General features: G+C 35.9%; 1 protein-coding gene across 2 annotated transcripts in view; it reads right to left on the bottom strand.

The window, feature by feature from the left end:
• DNTT (DNA nucleotidylexotransferase) overlaps positions 1-21,105 on the bottom strand; it is an 87,105-nt gene that overhangs the window by 2,200 nt on the left and 63,800 nt on the right. Inside the window, exons 9-10 of one of the 2 annotated variants that reach the window (XM_027647817.1) lie at positions 20,771-21,034; positions 19,255-19,338 (exon numbers count right to left, since the gene is read on the bottom strand). In XM_027647817.1, the coding sequence (XP_027503618.1) occupies positions 19,255-19,338; positions 20,771-21,034 (348 nt within the window). The remainder of the gene's footprint in view (positions 1-19,254; positions 19,339-20,770; positions 21,035-21,105) is intronic. The other variant, XM_027647818.1, reaches the window with a different exon arrangement.

Raw genomic sequence — 21,105 nt, 5'->3', positions numbered from 1 at the left:
GACCCCATTTCTTTTGTTCTGTCCCTTTATGTTTTCCTCCAAGTTAAACTCATTTCATTTGCTTGACAGGGAAAATTTTTAATACAAAGTATCTGATGCTCAATACCATACTCAGTAGCTACAAACCATGTTTCTAAGTGAGTCTCTAGCTGATATCTGCAAACTGCTTTAGTGATGTGTTATTAACATTAATCAAAACCTATGATTTTCCTTCTATGTCAATCTATGCAGAGCTTATACAGTGTTTGCAAATACAATTATTGCGTTCACTACTGTTCTTTCTTGATTTTTCTTTTTTTTTTGCTCAAGAAAAGTAATGAACTGCTTGACTAGTTGTGATTCTTTTTCATCTTCTTACTGATATTCTGCAGATCCAAAACATGCCCCATCAACATCAATCAAATTTACAAAAAACAATGCTTTGGAGCAGCTGGTATCACTCTTCTCTTATCACATTTAATCAATTCCGTTATTTCAATGGATGTAAATATTACATCTGTGGTTGCAAGCATGACCATTAACTACACCTAACGTAGAACAGATGCCATCCAAATGTTTTCTTATATGAATTGCTACCTCTTATTTTTCATTTTGGCATTAATGATCAATAATACTTTTGATGAAAGGGAAGCAGAGAGTGAGACACAGAAGACACCACTTTATGATGTCCTAACTCTCATGGTCAAAGTTCAAACAGCTATTATACTGCTATTGTCACTTGGTTTCGTATCTCATTTTAATATGATGAAGCCAGCAAAATTAAACCATTACTTAATAAAGTAGAATTCGAGTTTCAGTTATATAAATCAGCAATGGCCAACAGCACAGCCCCCTTGAAAAGCACACATTCAACTGGATTTCAAGTAGACTGATATTCTACTGTTTATTACCAAATGACTTGGTAGTAACAGTATGTTGCAAATACCAAACTAAGTAATCTATTTTACTTGAATAATACTATAAATATCTTCCAGCCTGTCACTGTAGCATTTCATTACTATTTGTCGCACCTTGAGGTGAACTTAAAAAATTGGTTTGAATACAAATACCTCAAAATAAAAGCTAGTACTGTACAGTATCCTTGATGAAATGGGATTTGATGGTTCTGAACCAGCAGAATCTGCTGGAGAATGAAGTACTCCAGGTTGGCATGTACAATGTTTGCAGATGTGCAATCCATTGTTCTGAAGATGAGATATGTGGTGGAAATTTGACTAAGTTCTTTCTCTAAATCCTTATAATCCTTGGTATTAGCTGAGAAACAATAATTAAGTATGAAGTTTCCTAACTGATTACTGACAAAGTTCTGCTTTATACACTATTTGAACATTTGTTCTTGAATATGTCACAGCCAAATTGTGCCCTTTTAAAGAAAAATAATTTCTTTTCATACCCCATTTTCCCTACTCTTTTCTTAGTTCTGATTTTTACTAGCTTTACAGCTGTAATTCAGAAAGAATGCAGTCATACTTTAGTGGATTTCATTATCCTTTGGAAAACTATGACATTGTGTAGGAGTCACACCCCCTCCTTTTGCAAAAGACCCTGAAGGGCTATAATCATTAAGGACTGTCTGGACTCCTTCTGACATACTATTACATCAAATAAATTGGGGGAGGGAGGTGGGGAGGGCACGAAGAATATTGCCAACAGTATCTTGTTAACAATTTACAAAAACCTTTGATACAACTTTGCTTCTAGACAAGCATCTGGAATGTCATTAACATACACATTTATTCTAACATTTTCTTTGTTTCCAGGATTATGTCGCATACTTTAAAATGGCAAATTCTTACACAGGGTGTTTAGGGATGTTATAATTTAATTTTTTTGCCTTCTCTTACTGATTTTCATGTTGTTTCACGTGTCACCTATTCACATCAGTTTAAGTACCTTAATATTTCCTCTTCTTTTTAAAATCATTAAAATGAAGATATAATGGCAATGTAATCATATTTAACTTTGTAGTTCTTCCAGTATACTGAATGACAAATACCAAGCAGTCTAAACCGCCATTACTTTATATGTCTGAAATTATTACAGAGGCTGTAAGCACGACAATGATAAATGAGCAACAGAAAAGAAGAGGACAGACTGTCATTTGCAAGCTTGGAACTTAACTGTTCATTGTGCTTGGATAGAGTCCATTCTAAAAATAAGTTTTGTGGATAAAGTCAGTTGTAGATGAGTGATGATAATTACAGGACTTGCTCAATCAGCCATGGTAAAAAAATACTACAATGCACCTTAAATTTCTTACATATGTATTTGTCACTTTAGTGATATATTCACTAGTCATCACTTATGCCAAGTCAATTGAAGATTTTTAATTAAAGGTAGTTGGGACTAATGAAGAGATGCTGCTGCTTAGATTCCTTGCAATAACTTACAAGATGTGAAAGCCCTTCTTTAGATATGAAAGACCATGGCATTCAGTGAAGCAGTGCACCATAACACCAGACTCACAATTGATAGAATATACTGTGATGGTTTATTAGATTGAAAGTACCATGATGGTTTATTGGATTAATAGTACAAAGCTATTAAATTGCACACACTCCCTTTTTCTCTGATCCTACTCGCCCAAATAGCATTTGTATCCTTGAAAAAATACCTGTTAATTAAATTAATAAAATGAGCTTGCAGAAGGAATTGTGAAGGCAGAAACATAAGTAATCCATCAAAAAACAAGTATTTTCCATATGATTAGCAATGGGAATGTTCCTCTATGTTTACCTGATCTGAGTGTTATCCTCTCTGGTCTCTGTCCCTGAAACTCCAGGGGTTTCTCAGGGGTTTTTTCAGGCCCTGAGCCTGGAGGGGAGAGGTGTTCCCCCCTCCCCCCCCCCCCGCACGTGGCCTCATGGCTGGCAGACAGGACACCGGGCGTGGAGAGGAGGCAAGAGAGCGTTTATTGTTGGGGATGTTACATTTATAGGGTTTAGGAGGATTCACAGAGTAACCAATTAGAAGTCTCAAGGGGTTTACAGGAACACCCAATCACAGGAAGAGGTTAACAAAGGCCAATGGGACACACCTCAGGACACCTTCCCAGGACACTCCTGCATGGATAAAATGGGGCTATGCAGGACATTCCTGCATGGATAACATGGGGGGTGCTGGGAAGAAGAAGCATGTGTTTGCAAAGACACCACCAAAAGCCATTTTAAAACCTGTTTAAGCCACAGTTTTCCCATATAATGCAGGTTTAATGCTACAGGAATGTTCCTCTATGTTTACCTGATCTGAGTGTTATCCTCTCTGGTCTCTGTCCCTGGGCCATTTTCGCTATAACAAGTGTTGATGCACCACCATGGCACACAGGTCACACCAGTACTGCAGAAACTTTTAGGAAGCTGCTATGTTTACTAAATCAACCTTTTATAATGTATACCTTGCAATGTAGGTATATGTTTCATTATTTTGTGACTTTCAGTTTATATTGACCTAAACTCCTGCATAACATGCCAAAAGTATTCAACTCTTGAGATTGTCTGATCACTGCATCAAAAATGTCTACATAATCACACGCCCAGAAAACAATACACTGAAGTCTTTTTGTTGTAACATTTCCTGCAATCCTTAAATTGACTACAGCTATCTTCTGTACTCAATGGTCACATTTTATTGAGTCCAGTGCAAGATTCTGACAATAAATGGGTAGTACATTAAATTAATTCTCATCTGTGAAAATGTTAGAAATAACCATATACAGAAATAAAACCAGCGAGTTAGAATAGGTGCAAACAACCACCACTTTTCTGGGAGAATTTCTATGAATGCTATAACAACCACTGTTGAAATTTTTCTAAACAAGTAGCTGTAGTACATAAAATTGTTTCCTAATATATGGTTATTAAATGTAATATGTGACAATAGCCCTAAGCAACTTCTTCTAACCCACAAAATACTGAGGCAAAAAGAAATAAATAGACATTTGAAAGCTTAAAGCAGTCACATTTTCATTTATTGTATGATCAAATTTGCAAGGAAAATTGAAAATTTGGGGCTTGCACTATGAAATTCTTTAAAAACAGAAATGAGAGCTGTCTGAAAGGTAAGAAAAGAAAGAAAGAACAAAGAGATCAGAAAGCAAAAAATATGTTGTTACATCAACTGTTCAAATTTTGAAAAGCTAAAAGTGTGTAGGCACTCACCAATGGTTTATACCTATACAATTTCAGTTGCTTCCTATTTTTGAGTGCTAAAAGTTCCTGTGACTGACAGTACACAAATTCAGTGAGGAGAAAAGTAAGGTCTCGGTGCAAAATTAAAGATATCCCAATGCTACAGGCTTTGTCATTTGACTACTTTGAGCTGCATGAATTTCTGGTGAACCTTAGCAAACAAGCCTTATGATATCATGCAAATTCACTGCTGCTTTCCACCTGGGAAGCCTGTTCTGCCTCACTAGCCTGAATATCTCCATTAGCTCACAATCAAAAGAAAACTTGAAAACACTGAGGTCACAAAAAAAGTCAACCTCTGGCAAGGAAAGCATAGTTTTCAAACAAAAGCTGGAGTTCCAAGGCCAAGCACGGAATGTGCTGAATGCAGATGTCTAGGAATCCTTGGATGTGACAAGTACAAGGACCATTGTCAAAGCAACTGAGTCAGGAAAGCCCAAGAGAAGATAATACAGACAGGGAGAGCATATGTTCTGTTTCAGAAATCTTACATCTTCCCTCAGAAAGGTCAATCATAAGACAAGCAATCAGATTATACAGACTGATGGATGAAAAATTACCCAAATTCACTCCATGGCACAACTAATTGAAGATTCTATTTATTGACAATTAAGTTATTACGAGCTCTAAAATAAACACTTAGAGTATTATATATCCTTGATGCCCACCAAATTCAATTAGGTCTATTGTGGACTCATACATATGGATATGCTAGTAGGGTTTGCTAAAAATAAGTAAAAAAAAAAAAAAAAAAAGGAGGAGAGAGGATAAAATGGTGAATGGCAGTAACAGCTAGAAAAAGACTAAAACCAAACCAGCATGGAGGAGTTACTGAATGATTAACTTGACATGACCTTCTAATGGTGCCTCCTATGCTAACACTTCTTACGATACTGAATATGCTGATGAGCTTCTGCAGTTCAGCACTTTCACATGGAGAATGAATGCAGCATATATGACAAGACAGGGAGGGAAAACTGAAGAAAATACAGTGAAGAGAAATTTTCAGTGGAATTCTAGTTCAGAGATCTCTGACCTGAATTTTTTTTTCAGGTAGATGTAAATTCAGGCTCAAATCTCTAATATAATGAATCAGAATATTTTACTCAAGCCAAAATTTACAGAACCACACAAATTTACTCCAACCACCAGCCAACCAAAAAGGAAAAAGGAAGGGCACCCAGAATAGAAAGCAGTGAAAAGAGAAGGTGGGGGAAAAGCAATAGTCTAGACAAATTTATCTGGGTCTTAATAAAGACCTGCAGCAGATTGAGTGAAAAGCATTAACCTGTTTTTTAGCTTTTGTTTAGCCTGCAAAGTGATGCAGCAAAAAGAACAGTTACAAGGAAGGGTGAAGAAGGATGCTGCGAACTTAGAGTGTTTCAATCACTTTCTGTTCAAAAATTGTTTATTTGCAAAATATTCCCACCTTCCTCATTATCAAATGAAATCACTTTCTGGACTAATTTCTTGCAGAAAGATCTTATGGATTAACTGGTGCAGCTACTAGCTCTAAACAGTATAAGCCACAAGGTCTGAAGAAACCTATGAGAAAAACGCGTGATAACTCCCCATAACAGTAGTGAGGAATTGATTTCAAAGAAAAGTAGCATCTTTCTGAGATCATTTTTATGTCGTTTTGTCTATATTTGAGTTTGCTAACATAAAGACAAGCATCATTACTTGGTTAGCATGATTCATAATAATACAAGAGGTGTGAGTGAAAGGCTAGCCTCTGCCATGGATATTTCTTTAAAATCTTCCCTAAACACCTAGCTCCATGCTATTTTCTATGCTTACCACGCAGAACTTCACTCACTAAGCATCACCCTAAATAGGAGTGGGCTGTGATTTATATGCTGCATGTCAAAAAGGAATACACACGGTAATACATAGAGATTTTTACTAAAATAACTTAAAGGGGAGCCTCGTGCTGCCGTCAAGACTTAAAAATTACTGACATTAGTAACAGAATTTGGTGACATCAATGTTAAGCCACAGGGACCATGTATCTCTTTCTTTTCAACAGATGGATTTGCACCACCTCCATCCATCTATAAATGGGTGCAGCCCATGCACCAGGATTTCCATCTGTCATTCAGGTCTGCCATGCTGTGCCTTGCAGCCTATATTCAGCTATAACCAGCTCCATTCCTTCTTTATTGACTTGTAATGACCAAGATTGAAAATATGTTTTGCAAACACTGATCAGGAAGCCATCTACTTTCTCCTCCTCCTCCTCTATGCTGCTGTTGATTTCACAAGAATGAATGTTGTACATCTTTGGTGGAAAACATAAATCTGCCACTGAGCTTCAGTGTATCAAATAGCTTTCCAATTTTACACCCATTACAGAACCAGAATTTTGTAAAGCAGCTGTAGAGAAAGCCTTATGGAAGACCCATAAATTCCTACAGTGCACTGAGTGATACGAGGTTGAGTGCCTTCAATCTCCAATGAAAGTGTGGGAATACAACATAACACCAATCCATAGAATAGTGGCTACTTCTCTGAAATCTCTAGCTGAACTCATTAGGGTAGACAAAGTGATAATAAGAATCACTGTAATCAGTAACTTTCACAGTGAGCAAAAATTGTTTTATGGAGAAGAAGGGGAAGGAAGAGGGGTGATAAAAAAGGCTAATTAAAGCAATTTCCAGATAATTATATAAGAGCTTTCAAATAATTGAATTCAGTTATTTTCTTGGGTAGTATGAATGCTGCCAGAAATATTCATACTGGTATCCAGCCTGAGAGGGACAGCACCTCATTGCTATCTCTAGTCAGTCAGATACATACTCAGCACGAGACATTGCTTGATGAAAAAAACCATGACAGAAACAAGCCCTAAGGAACTGTGTAGTAATTACCCATCAGTATTTAATTTCATTATGGTCAACACACATTTTTTACATTTTGTGGATTGCTATAATAACTGAGCATCTGTCTTCTAGTACTTTCCTAAACAATATCACTAACAACTTCCAGGTGTTCTTCCTTCCTTGTTTTTCCCAATCTTTTTCATTTGGGTCTTTTGGAGAGGTTTGGTTTTAAGACTGGCTGATGGCGATTTTTGCTTTGCTTGTAATTAGACATTTTACTAAATATTTATGCTATGTTTATGAATGAGGCTATCAACAGCACAATTTTATTATAGGAATAATTATAGAACATGAATGCTGAAGTACTAATTGAGCTAGAAATGCGAAGTATGTCATCAAGTTCAATAATAATATTCCACAACACTATGTAGATGCTGCGCATTTTCCATTTGATAGTATCATAACAGTTTTCAGTAGCAAATAACCTGAAGTCCCTCTGACAATATATTATCTCCAAATTTTTCTCTTTAACTGGTGTTTTCTGTAGTAATATTCACATCACCATGACTGCTTTAAAATAAAAACTAATCTGTTCCTAATCCAGCTACAAATAAGATGATAAATAAATCAAGAGAGAAAAAATTACTCTTTGAAATGACATTATAACAAACTATGATTGAAAAAGCAGTATTACAAGCATTATCCATTGACTCGATACCCTCAGGCAAAATCATGTGTAATGGTACTGATGCAAAATAATGCAGTGGAATTTATTCTAATAATTCTGGGCATGAATAATTTTTGAAGGTAATAGAAGCCAGAATCATAAATTCTCATTTCATTTTACCACTGCACATGTCCTGTGCTTTTAATCAGAAATACCAGACTGGAATGTTTCTCTTAAACTTGTCACTAACTCTAGTTATAGGTTTATTGATATTAAATTTCTGAACAGTAAATAATAAATTAATAAAGTAAAATAAAAAAATCAGGCTAATACTAGGATATTCTAGGCACTTATCCTATTAACTATTTCATAACATGGCATAACAAAATATCTTCATGTTTTCTTCATGAAATCTACTTATTCCAAGTAGTTTCGATGAAGGAGGAAGAAAACGACCAGTGCTGAAGCACTAGCACTTAAAAAAATTAAATATTAAAAGACATTATCTGTTGACTTAACATTACAAGCACTTTTTCTACTTGTTAAAATTCAGTTTGTAAACAAGACCATGCTGTACATAAAAAGGAACCATTTTCTGTTTAAAATGACAGATGTATGGTTACTTTTTTACAAAACACTACATTGTTATGCATCCAAGCTCTAATTACAATTTTAATAATTAAAAGCATTCCACAGTAAATAAAGAGTATAATACATTCCTATCCAGACTACAATAATACGTTTTCAGTTTGGGGCACATAAAGTGAAAAGAAACTTGGAACTTCCTATCTGACAACCCAGGTAAAAATTTTAACATATTAAATAGCACACTGTTGTAAACAAAACCAGACCAAAAACTTATTGCCCCCTGCAGTTCTCTGACAATCTCTGCACTATCACAAAGTCCTCGAAAATATTCACAGGGATTATTTCCTTTTTCACTGTACCTATACTCATGTTTTACTCTATGTTATTTACAGTATCTTTAGCTTGTCAAATACTGTTAAGTTGGTTTGTTGTATTTTGCCTTATAAAGCTTCACATGACTGAAGGAAACAAGAAAAATGCAGAATCCTGTTTTTTATGAAACTCAGTTGAGAATAATTCATATAGAATTATTATAAACAAACCACTCCAGAAGAACATTATTGAGATTGCAAAATCAAAGACATGCAATTTAAGAAATCCCAGAATGTGGTTGATTGAATATTAACCTTAATTCAATTTTCCTATGTATATGCATAGAGACTTCTTTTTCTTCAAAGAAATACTGCTCATTTCAAATCCTGTAAGATTCTTAAGCTTTGTTCACTAGGCAGGAAATATATTGTGCTACAGGGCTAACAAATATTTGCTGACAACACTGACACAATCCTGAGTTGCAGGCCAATATGGGATCAATCAGTCTTATGAAAATGAGCTTTTATAATCTCTATCTGTTCTAGCTCCCTGTCTTCACTACTTCCCTATACAAAGTTGTTGATCTCTCCCCTCTGATTTCTAATGTTAACTCCAAGCTCTACTCATGCCATATTCAGAGTTAACTCAGTTATTTGGGGCAATTGAAAGTTTACCCATTTCTTCTTGCCAGGCATTACCCTGATGAATTTAATTTATTTTTCAGTCCATCAAACTTCCCTTCATATCTCTTTCCTGTAATTCTTTTTTCACGCCCCTTTTCAGTTCTTCAACCAACCCAGATGCCTTTCCACAATGCAGCTGCTAATTAAATATATCCTTTCCATTCCTCATAGCTTTTTCCAGTCACTTTGCACTTCCTTATCAAATCTGTACATCCACCACAGACTTCCCATTCTGACTCCCACTCCATGTGCCTTTTTCTGCTCTGGCCCTTGGCTCTTTCCTTTTCCAGCTTCCTCTCTACCTAGCTTCTTCTCAATTAACTTCACTTTTTACTTTTAAGAGAAAATATGAGATTATGTTACCTGCCCCACATTCGATAACTTACCCCGGCACACTCGTTGAATAATTGAATTAAAACAACTGAAAATCGTTGGCTCTGTACTGCTCTAGAAATTAAAATTAATAAAAAAGTATAGTTGAAATATTCAGGATCTGCATCTACTTACACATTTTGAGAGAGCTCTTTTCATTAGCAATAAAGGTTTCATTGAACTGCTCAAAAAATACACCAAGCAGAGGAAACAACAATTAGGTATTATTTATCTTTGTGTTAGATGTACAGCTTGCTATTACAAAGATATTAAAGGTAGCTAAATATAAATATATATATGAATTAAGTGCACATTTTGTAAAAGCAAACAATCATATGCTGTATGTGAAACATTTAAAGTTCTAAGAGAACACTGAGGAGAAGCACAGTTTTGAAGAAAATGCATAATAATTTTTTTATTTAATTTAATAATTTTATAATTTTTTAATTTAAGGAAGAAGGTAGATTATTTTGATTCTTAATTTTTAAAAATAGACCTGGTGCTAAAAGAACAAATCAGCCAAATCACATACACAATTTCCACTGAGAGAGAGAAGAACTGGAACATAAATGAAGGTATGTGCAACTGTTTACAGTGACTCAGTGTTTAATTATAGTTATCACAGAACCAATTAGGTTGGAAAACACCTATGAGATCACTGAGTCCAAACTATGACCAAACATCACAATGTCAACTAGACCACAGCAGCAAGTGCCATGTTCAGTCTTTTCTTAAACACCTCCAGGGGCAGTAACTCCACCATCCCCTTGGGTAGCCCAGTCCAATATCTAATCGCACTTTTGGTGAAGAATTTCTTCCTAATGTCCAACCTAAACTTTCCCAGGAGCAGCTTAAGACTGTGTCTTCTCAACCTATTGCTATTTGCCTCGGAGAAGAGGCCAACCCTCACCTTCTATAACACACTCTCAGTTAGTTGTAGAGAGCACATTGGAAATCAATATTATAAACTTTGGATCTTTATGTTTACTGTACCTTTAATCCAGTAATTGTTGCAGAATCTAAAGCAAACTCTGCAGCTGCAGAATGTTTAATACATCAAGATGTCCCCAAGGCTGATTATATCACCATTATAACCTTATAATTTTAGAGCAGCATCGACAAAATAAGACTATAACATCCAACTTTTAAAGAATCATAAAAAACGTTTCTTTAACTGTGCAAGTACTTTTGCAAGCATCTTTTTTCAATGAAAGATAGTGTGGAGTACATGCTCTTGGATGACACAAACCAACTTAAAAAGAGTAACTATTGAATACATGGTTAAACAGATGAATATTACACAACTTTATGTAATAAAATGAGGTTATAGAACAATAGACAGCTCTTCTTCTTGGTGATACATGTTTTTGAGAATTATCATATTGGGTAGTGAAAGAAAAGAATCCCTGCTTGGAAAACAAAGCTGGCTTTTTATCTGGAAAGTTCTGGAAAGTCCAGATAACTGCCCAGCCATCTGCAATCAATCTGGCTTCCTCAGAGCTGTTTCCGTCCTCTAAGCCAAGCCACCACATGGACATATGAACATAACTTTTCGCACCAACATGGTCACTGTCAGGTAAGCCATGTTTCACAATAAAAGCCACTGGCTTGTAACTGTAAAAGCCACAACACAGACTTAGACTCAGCCAGAGAAAAAATTGAATACCATGAGGGATGCTAGAAAATCGAGTATGTTGCCAGGCATGACTGGATGGACTACCTCCTGCAAACACTGTGGTTGTCTGTGAAGCAGCTACTCTGGCAAAAGATGGGCAGGAGCAGAACTCAGCATGCTTACAGACACCCTGAAGCCAGCTCACCAGAGCATTACAGTCATAAAATAGTAATTTACTGAGACTGTAATCACCACTGTAATTTGGCTTTAGAGATATATGCAAAGGCAGACAGGGTAAGCCATGTCTGAAAAGTTAGTTAGGTTTTTCCTAAATAGGAATTCATTCTTCAGGCAAGTGGCAAAAACTGTGCGATACTGATGATGACTATTGAATGCAGGTGAGCTTCACAGTGTGGAAGAAATCCAAAGATAAATTACCCCTTTCATGTGTATAATGGTTTCAGGAAGGAAAGTAAATATTCTCAAGAAAAAAGTAAATATTCTCTTAAAAAAGTTGGGATCACAGAATCTTACTATATTCAGCGTAATTGCACAGCAGTTAATAGCTTGCAAAGCTGAGTCCCATTACAAAGGTTTTGGTGCCCTTTGTGAGTTTGTTATTCAGAGCAGTTATATAAACCACCTCTCTTGTTATTCAACAACTAAATAACATTTAATGACATTCAAATTCACACAAGGTTTTTTAGATGCAAAATTGTCATCAATCATCAATCAGTCATCTGTATAATGTCATATTTTTTCCAATATTTCTCTAGTAGAAAACATTAAGGGAGCTATTTTCCATCTTAAATTTACATAGGACATAAAATTAATAACTGCTTTCTGCTCCAATGACTCTTCAAAATAACACTGAGCTCATGACCCTTCTCTTACAAAAAAAATCAACCTACAATGTCAGTGCAAGAACATTCATATGCTAATAATTCAATTAATCTATTATACTCAAGGAAACCCACCTATTCTTTTGCAAAAAAGCAATGTTAATTATTTACATAATTTCATTTTGCTGCCACGAACTGCATAAAATAATAATTGGACTTAAAAGTGATTTTCTGAAGTATTGTGGAAATATATGGGTTTATATAAGATAAAAATCAGAATTTACAAGACAAACTCAATCCTCAGACCCCGCGACAAGTTTGAGGATCTCCAAGGTGAGGGAGAGAGACACTTTCTACATGGCCATAATCAAGCCATGAAGCTGTACTGTGTGCCAACCCTAGAAATCTCCTGCCACAAAACAGAATTTGAGAAAAGTACCTGAAGCAATTTAATGCATCCAGCCCTCCCCACCCCATGGCTCATTCAGCTTAACTTGCATGCTCAAAAGATAACAATTTAAGGAAATATATCACTCAGAACTTCAGGGAAAATTGAAATAGTTCCCGATTTATGCAAAGCTGGCTCTCAGTAACTGCTGAATAGTAAATGGCATCAAGAAAAATAAATATACTCTGAATGAAAGGAAAGAGCAATAGGGAATCTCACTGCACCTGAAACTCTATGAAGTGAGGAAGTTTTAAACCACTTCCTTTACTCTGAAGAATTGTTTCCAAATAGTTACCAAAAGGTAAAACCAACAACAAAAAAAAGAAGTTTATTTTCATAGAGGTTCTGAAGTATTTGGAAATGGTACTAATTTTTAATTAATTCAGATAGAGAGTTTAGTTAGGAAGCAGTAGTAAAAAAGGTTGATAAATCCTGCATTTTAAAAAGTCAAATTTATCCATAGTATAAGTGTTAGGGCTGGGCTTTGCATAGAACAGTAGATCTTTCAGAAGCATCTTCTGTAGTTAAGTTTGGAGCATCCTCACAGCAAGCTGTACTGAGAAACATGATATATAGATTTTGCACACTGAGAACCACTAGAATACAACTCCCTAGGATTTCCAGAGAAAAACGGTTGTAGGGAACAGTATTTCTACTTAACACATGTATAGTCACACAAGCATAATATCCCATTACCTTTTGAACAGATCTAATCAGGAAAACATTAATGAATTTCAGTTTGTTGGAATTTTCCTACTCACCTAAACCTGGGTGTGCCATAAAAATGATGTAATTATAAAACTATTGCCCTGAAAAAAACCCCACAATCCAATAGCATCTAGTTTACCAAGCACTTGGAAAAATCTAAGTGTATTTGAACTCCTGCCAGTTTGCATATCTTCTCAATAAGTTACTTGACAGACTACTGGGAGCCTGAGTTCAAATAAGTAATTTTAAATACTTCAGAGCCAGGATCCCCAGAGTTTATTGGCTCCATGAGCCTGGAGCATTCAGCCAAGTGAGCACCTCAGAGCTTGCAGCCCCAAGAGCTGTCTGATCTTTGGATGTTTGCAACAGTCTGATCTGTGGATTGTTTCCAAAGCCGAGATTCAGAAAGTAAATCCTTTTGCAAAAAAGTGTCAACGTTTTAACTTTCCTGCTGATTAAGAGAACAAGCAAACTTTCATAATTGAAATTCTTCATTAAACATTTGTTCTTTCTCCAAGTTATAGGGAAAGGTAAAATGTTGAGTGATCAAAATCTTTTATCAAACTGAACTAGTTTATGCTGCAATGGCCAACTACTTATTCTTACTGCCTCTTTCCATCATGGGAATTAGGTTTTACTGTTGGGAAATGATATCAAGGAAGGCTAAATGATCTGCTTGAAACTACAGAGAAAATTTGGCTACACTGTGACAAAGTTGGAAGCTAGTAGTCAAACTTCTGGACCATCCTTCTTCCTTAGGCCATATCACAACAATATGTATGCTCTCTTAAGCTCACACAGTCATCACTTCATGCCAAATGTCAAAATCCTTTCTCGTGTTGCCTTCTGACAAGCCAAATTAGGATTAAAAGAGGGATCAGAAATCATTCAGAGAACAGAGAACATGAAAGCCTGAAAGTTGTTTGAATATGCCCTCTGATGTCACACATCTGAACTGGTACATGATCCTTTGATTGACTGTAATCTTGTCAGTTTACCAGCCTGACACAACACCCAGTTACAAAGTGGTTCAAGAAAAGACAAGTGTACCAGGCAAGGGGGGACCTACTGCAGAGTACAAAAAGGCGTGAGTGGGGTAGGTAGCCTCCAGACATCACTTCCAGGCTGCACATGTTAACATGCCTTCCACACATATTAGCAGCTGTTCTTGATTGTTTTCTCTGTGGATCCCAAACACCGGTAGTATGTGCAAAATTTACACAGAAGTATCAGAGAGATTTTGCTGTGCCCTTGAGACATTTCGAGGTTCACAGCCCAGACAGAGCACAACCCTGAAGAATCTGATGGATAAAACATCACATTGTTTCCAGCCTGCTCCTTCAGCTGTATATATGCACACACACAGAAAACTGCAGTTCAGACAGGGTACTGATGGACACATTACATAAAAAAATGAGATCAGCATTTGCACTCTTGTTAGCTCCTGATTAGGTCTAGACATAATGCATGTTGTAAACAAAAATTCTTTATAGGATGTTAAGGGATAATTGACTCTCAAGCCAACACGGAGGATTGTCAAAACAACCAGTGATCCCACAGTTTCCAGGTTAAGGACCTTAATTTTTCTGAGGAAGAAGCTACAGTTCAGCTGACTTGAATTATAGTTTGCATAGAAAAATTAAATTCTTTCTTCCAAAAGCACTTCTACTTGACTTAGAGAGCATATTGTTCATTCATGAACCAGGAAAGTTTTACAATGAGAATTTTATTGGCCTGTTCATAAAAGTGTCATGCCACTTGTAACAGCAATAATATTATAAGACATTGGGAACACACAATCTCTCTTCTTCCTCATGACTGATCAACAAACTCCGTTCTATAAGAGTGGGAATCATAGCAAGGTTTGACCCCCAGTTGATGTAAATCACAGAAACTACATACTTCAGGTTGTTAGTGCTGATTTCCACAGCTTTAGTACACACTTCTAAAGAGACACAGATTTGGACATCCACTCATCTGTTTATGTAAGAGAAGCTGGCAGATAATTGGTAGTAAATTTTCAAATTTTTTACCATAATTTTCCTACCAAAGGAAGATCTACAAAATGTCCTTTTTACTACAGAACTGAAAAAATCATTAGTTTGATAATTGCATACTGTCTTCCAAAACCAATAAATATATAAAAAGAGTCACACTAGAAAGAAAAAAACAAATCAAGGCTGAGGAATAATTTCACAGTGTAACTTTGTAGTGAGTCCCAGGAGAAAATATCTGTTCCTTTTGTTCCCCTCTGCAAAGCTACGTAATTGATTCCTAACTGTTGTGTTAATGCCCCCTATTCCTGTCAGAATCCCTTTGGAAATACATTAAAGTAACCAGGACTCTCTCCTGATGCAAGTCCCTTTGAACGCTGGAATCTGGGATTCTCTGACACACATCACATTTCAGGCAGTGGGCCAGTGCAAGCTTCAGTGCCAAAGGGTTGATAAATATTAATATAGAAGCATAAAGTATACTGAATTATATATTGGAATGTAGAACAAATCAGGAAACTGTTTTCTTTTATAACGAATGACATTCTCTTACAAGCACTGTTACATTCCATCTGAAAAAACCCAACAAAGTATATTTGCTATAGCATGGTTTATTATCTTCTTATACCAGCTTGCGAAATTTTAAACGATGACAGGCAAGTATTTTCAAGGAAAGGATTTGGTCTTCATCAGGATCAAGAATTAGTTTGACTCTCCCTGACCTTTCTATCCCTTTTGCTGTACACACACACAGACTAATAAAAGAAGAATAAAGCAGAAAGGATTTGTCCCAGCTCCCAAATTATATCCCAGTCAATAGCCCAGTGACAGTTAGAGAGTTGTGTGTGAAAGTTTGTCTGCCTGGACAGAGCAGGTGACATAAGGTAACCTCTCTTCAGCAAACAAGGAGAGAAATATGGAAAAGATGTGATTCAGTTTTTACCTATTGTGTCTAATTAACCTCAATTAAGATTGTGTTGGGGGATCTTGAGCAGCTTGCACAAGGGATATCTGCTTCCTGATTGTTTTTAGCTTTGAGAAAAGAAGATTTCCTGCCACAAGGAGAAATGTCCTTATGAAAGACATATGCTCATGTTCCAATCAAATTTTAAAAGATGGTACAGATAAAACATCCATGGTTTTAGTATTTTAATTTTTAAAGAAAAGCACTAGAACTAACATAAAGTAGATTCTCTACTCTTCATGATTAACTATTGAAAAAACTCAAAACTAACCCTAAACATTTCATGATTTGGGCATATGTTCCCTTGTGTAAAATCACTAATTATTTTTACCCCTTACTTTAAGCTTACTAACCTGCTGATGCTAAAAATGAATCAACGTTGGCAGCCACACAACTTACTGCAAACTTTTCCTCTTCCACTATGTATCATCATCTCAAATTTCACAGTTACAGACATCATAATTGTATTCTGCACATTTCTGACTACGTTACACACTGAATAGCAGTGGGGAAGGCTTTTTTATTAAAAATGTCATTTCTGGGAATAACGTAATACAAATTTGGAAAGTTTAAAATAATTTTTAAAATTATTTTAATTTAACACATTAGATTATAAATATTAGAATACTTGCTGGGAAATTGTCTGCCTGCTTCTTGTTAGAATGACACTACTTGATAAAAGATCCCATGTTAAGGAGATTATAACTTCAAGTCCTGCCTGGTCTGAAATTTTGCATACTGCATATCTGGAACTTTCTTTGTGGAAAATTTCAGATAATGTAATTTAGCTATTTTTGAGACTGCAGCAGAAACAAGAACAGCATTCTGCTGTGTCAACAGATTAACATGACTTCTTGTTTTGAAATCTGTAGTACATCTGTGGTTTACAGCAAAAAAATAAAATGCGAAAAATAAAACTGGCTGCATATGGGATGAAATGAGAAATGGTAGACTTAGATATTGTTTGTGTGTGTCCATGATGACAGATGGACATTCGAAAGCAGAGTCCCTCCCAGAAAGCGACAACTGAGCTATTCAAGTACTTCATTTGATATATGGAAATCCTAGATTAAGGATTTTATGGTCAAGATACTTGAAATTTGCCCTGAAGGTTTGGTCTGCTTTTTGTGGGTTTGATTTAGTTTGAGTTTTATGGTTTTGTTTGTGGTTTTTTTCTTTTGTCCTTGTCAAGAACTCCTGTGTTATAATAAGGAATAAGGAAAATCTTTTCAGTTGCAGCGCACTGAGGAATTGAAGAAGTGTAAGCTGAGACTCAGACATGTAGAAGGTGTGGAGACTGAGTTACAGCTAGAGCTGATGGTTTTGGGAAACATGACATGGATACACATATTTCTTCATATTTTTCAAAGTCACAAGACAGATACTACACAAGAGAAATTTCAGGTCAGGCACTGCAAACAGGGGGCCCTTGAAACCAGTGAATTTTTGGGGCCTTAAATCTTTCTCTGACTCAGCTCTTTACAAGAAAATTTGGGAAGACAAGAGCATCTTTCTTCCCAGAGGATATTGTGAAGATAAACTCATCATTTATCTGTGAAACATCTTGGCTAGTCCAGTGAAATACATATGGAAATTCACATTTTCTTTCCCAGAAGGACTTGAATGGTATGCCAGATATAAAGCCTAAAGACAATAAAAAAACCCCAATACTGATTGATGTTGTTAATGAATGAATGGTGTCCATTTTGCATCTCTGAATGCCTCAGGGCAGGTAAAAGCAGTAGATATGATACATACTCATACACCAAGCAGGAAAATTTTGCTGCACACAAAAAAATAACACTGGCATTTCTTAAATTCTCTGGTTTTCCTTAGTGCAGTTATCTGTTACACCCCAAAAGCTACTTAACAGAGTACATAATAACTTGCAGATAATAAATCTGCCATAATGTCAAGACAGAGTTTATGTTTTGAATATTTTCAAAATATATAAGACAGGCAGAAATAAACTGACATCATTCTTGAGTTTGTGAAGTAACTTTCCCCTTGGACATTTGATAGCATATTTATCAATTATGTGATTTTATGTTTTCATCTTAAGCATCTAGTATTGACAATTGTTGGAGACAGGATACCTGACTAAATGGATAATTAGCCTGATAATTTCCCCAGATTTCTATGTGAAATGAGGATGCTATAGCATTTGAACCCGAAGGCACATATGGAGACAACTGAAATGGAGTGATGGTTTAGATCACCACAAACAAGCAATGAGACAATACTGCATGTAAGTAGGGATGCTAAAAGCAGTCTCCATTCTATAAGGAATATATAGGAAAGATTAATGTAAAATCTTGACATGGTACTTTTGCCTTCCCTTATAATGACATCAATAAACATCTTCAAGATTGATTTTTGCTTATTATTTAAATGGCCTGACATAGACACTAATACAAGTACAGACATTAAGCCAGATAAAAGCCAGATCAGTATTACTGCAGCCAAGAGCATTAATACCAGAAATTATATCAAATACTACCCAGACTGGCAAGCCTGACTAAACAGAATTCTACAGAGACTTCTGGATGTGGGGCTTTAAAAGCAGGATGATCCCTGATCTCTGTTTAGTGTTATACTCCGCAAAAACTTCCTCAAGACTTCCAGCTCAGCCTGTAGCCATCAATATCCCCTCTTCCTTTGAAGTATTAGCACAATACTGGTTGAAATTGTTCCTGAGACACAGTAATGTTTCATTCTGAAATGGGACAGTAAAGTATTTTTTAAAATACTTATAGATTAGCTATCCTCAGTTTTGTGAAGGCTGCATAGTTCAATCACCATTGTCTAATGTACGTTTCTTGTTAAATTTCAGAAATTACCTCATCAGCGCCAAAAAAAGGCTTCCAGACTTACTTGTTCAGATTTAATCAGGTTCTGTCAGTGCAACTAAGTCTTGTGAAGGTGGGACTGTTTAACCACAAAATAGATAATCAAGCTAAAGTATTCTATATACTTGAATACCAAAAATAAACAGGAAATGCTGGCTCAGAAATAAAAACACAACAGCTTTACTTCTGAGAATAAACAGTACCTTTCTCCTGTCATATAGCCCATGGTTATCCAATATCATCTTCCTTTCATGACTAGCATATCTCCGCAAATCACGTCCAAATTCCTGGGAAAGATACAGCAACTATCAGTCATTCTGACAAAACAAAATTGTTATCCTTTGTATAAGAGTCCTAACACCAAACCATATAATAAACGAACATGTAAAAATTACCTCTATTAAAGGACTGCAGACTGATAAAACCAATCATCTGAAAGGACAATGTTTTGATAGGGTCCATCACTTCAGTTGGTTAGTTGGGCACACTATGAGAAAGTAAGCCTATGATGGGCTCCCACAGACTGTAGGTGAATTAGCTCAACAGGGAGTAGAAGTTCAGTGAGGCAGAGAAAGATGAAGTCATCGCCCACTCAACCAAAGGGCCTCACACTGCGCATTTTTAGTATAGACACCAATCTACAGAGTTGAAAAAAGTGCTGTTAAGTAGCCAAACACTTCCAGGATAAGAAAGGACCCCAAAGTTTGCAGAACTTAATCCAAGGTCCAAATAAACACATTTTGTTATCTCAGAAAGAAAAGTGACTGAAGTAACTCATAAGCTCAGCAGGAGAACACATCAATTTCAACATTTTGCCTGGTCTAAACCCTCCTGCTTCCAATTAACCTGGGTAGAACAGAGTGGCAATGCACCTGTACTGCTTCCAGCACATCAAAAAGATCATCCAGAGCAGGCTCACGAGCTCTCCACTGTACCATGTAATCACTCCCTAAGAAAATGAACATCAGAAGGCAAGCATGTAGAACAGATTAAAAAAATAATTCTGTCTGGAGAGAGATTAATCATTTGAGGTTTGAGTTTGCATTTAGATAGAATTTTTTATTTTGAAAATAGTGTACTATTTTATATTATACCAACTGACTACAGTGCCTATTGTGAAAAAGCTGTCATTTCAAGTTTTCTTAACTTATTAAAACATAAATCAAAATATTCTAGTTCAAAACTAATGTGTAAATTTAAAATTTTTGCAGTGTTTACAATTTAAAACAGTCAATTAAAATGCAACTGAAACAAAACATTTTATCTAATCTAAAAAGAAGGATGTCAAATTGCTTTCAATTTCCTACAAACCAAATTAAGTTCCAACTCAGAACATCTATTCCTCAAATGTTTAATTTCCTGTAAAACTCTATGACACTTTCCAAATCATCTCTCTACTCAGTAACCATTTAAATTGCTTGTTAACAGAAGTATGATGCAAAAAGACAACACAACTGACTAAAAATCTAGCCCTCCAGTCCATGAACCTAAACACTAGGCTTCAAGGAAAATAGATGTTAACTCCCTTAGAGAGACATCCATAAATGTCAGTGATGAATTCATCAGCTCCCAACCTATGACCAGGGGTTGATGACAACATGAAATGTGATGTTTGGAGATCAGGAACATTTTTTAAAAATCCATGAACTCTGAATGGTCCTGCAACAACAAAAATAGGTTTTCAACGCAAGGACAACTTAAGCTGTTGTGGTTACTTACCCTGGAGCCTGTCCAACCTAACAGAGCATATGCATATTGCTCAAAGGGGGTTATGACCAGATCCACACGAATTGCTTTCCAGTCTTTGACTTCTGCCATATCTGATTTTTTTGACGTGTTGTAACTGCTGTTTTCTACTCCCGGTTGATATAATTTTAAAATTGTAAAACACTTCTGAAAATTATCCATGGCATCAACTTTTCTGCTTGGTAGTTGTTCTTCTACAAATGTTGATTCAATGATATCACAATATAGGAGTAAGCCCTAAAAAGAAGACATTGCTCACATTGAATTGCTGGACTGGTTTAATGTCATTCCAGAGTTTCTAGACAGTT

The sequence above is a fragment of the Corapipo altera genome, unplaced genomic scaffold (assembly GCF_003945725.1).
Source record: "Corapipo altera isolate COAL_440 unplaced genomic scaffold, ASM394572v1 56, whole genome shotgun sequence".
Classification (NCBI taxonomy): domain Eukaryota; kingdom Metazoa; phylum Chordata; class Aves; order Passeriformes; family Pipridae; genus Corapipo; species Corapipo altera.
This window is presented reverse-complemented; position numbering and strand designations above follow the sequence as displayed.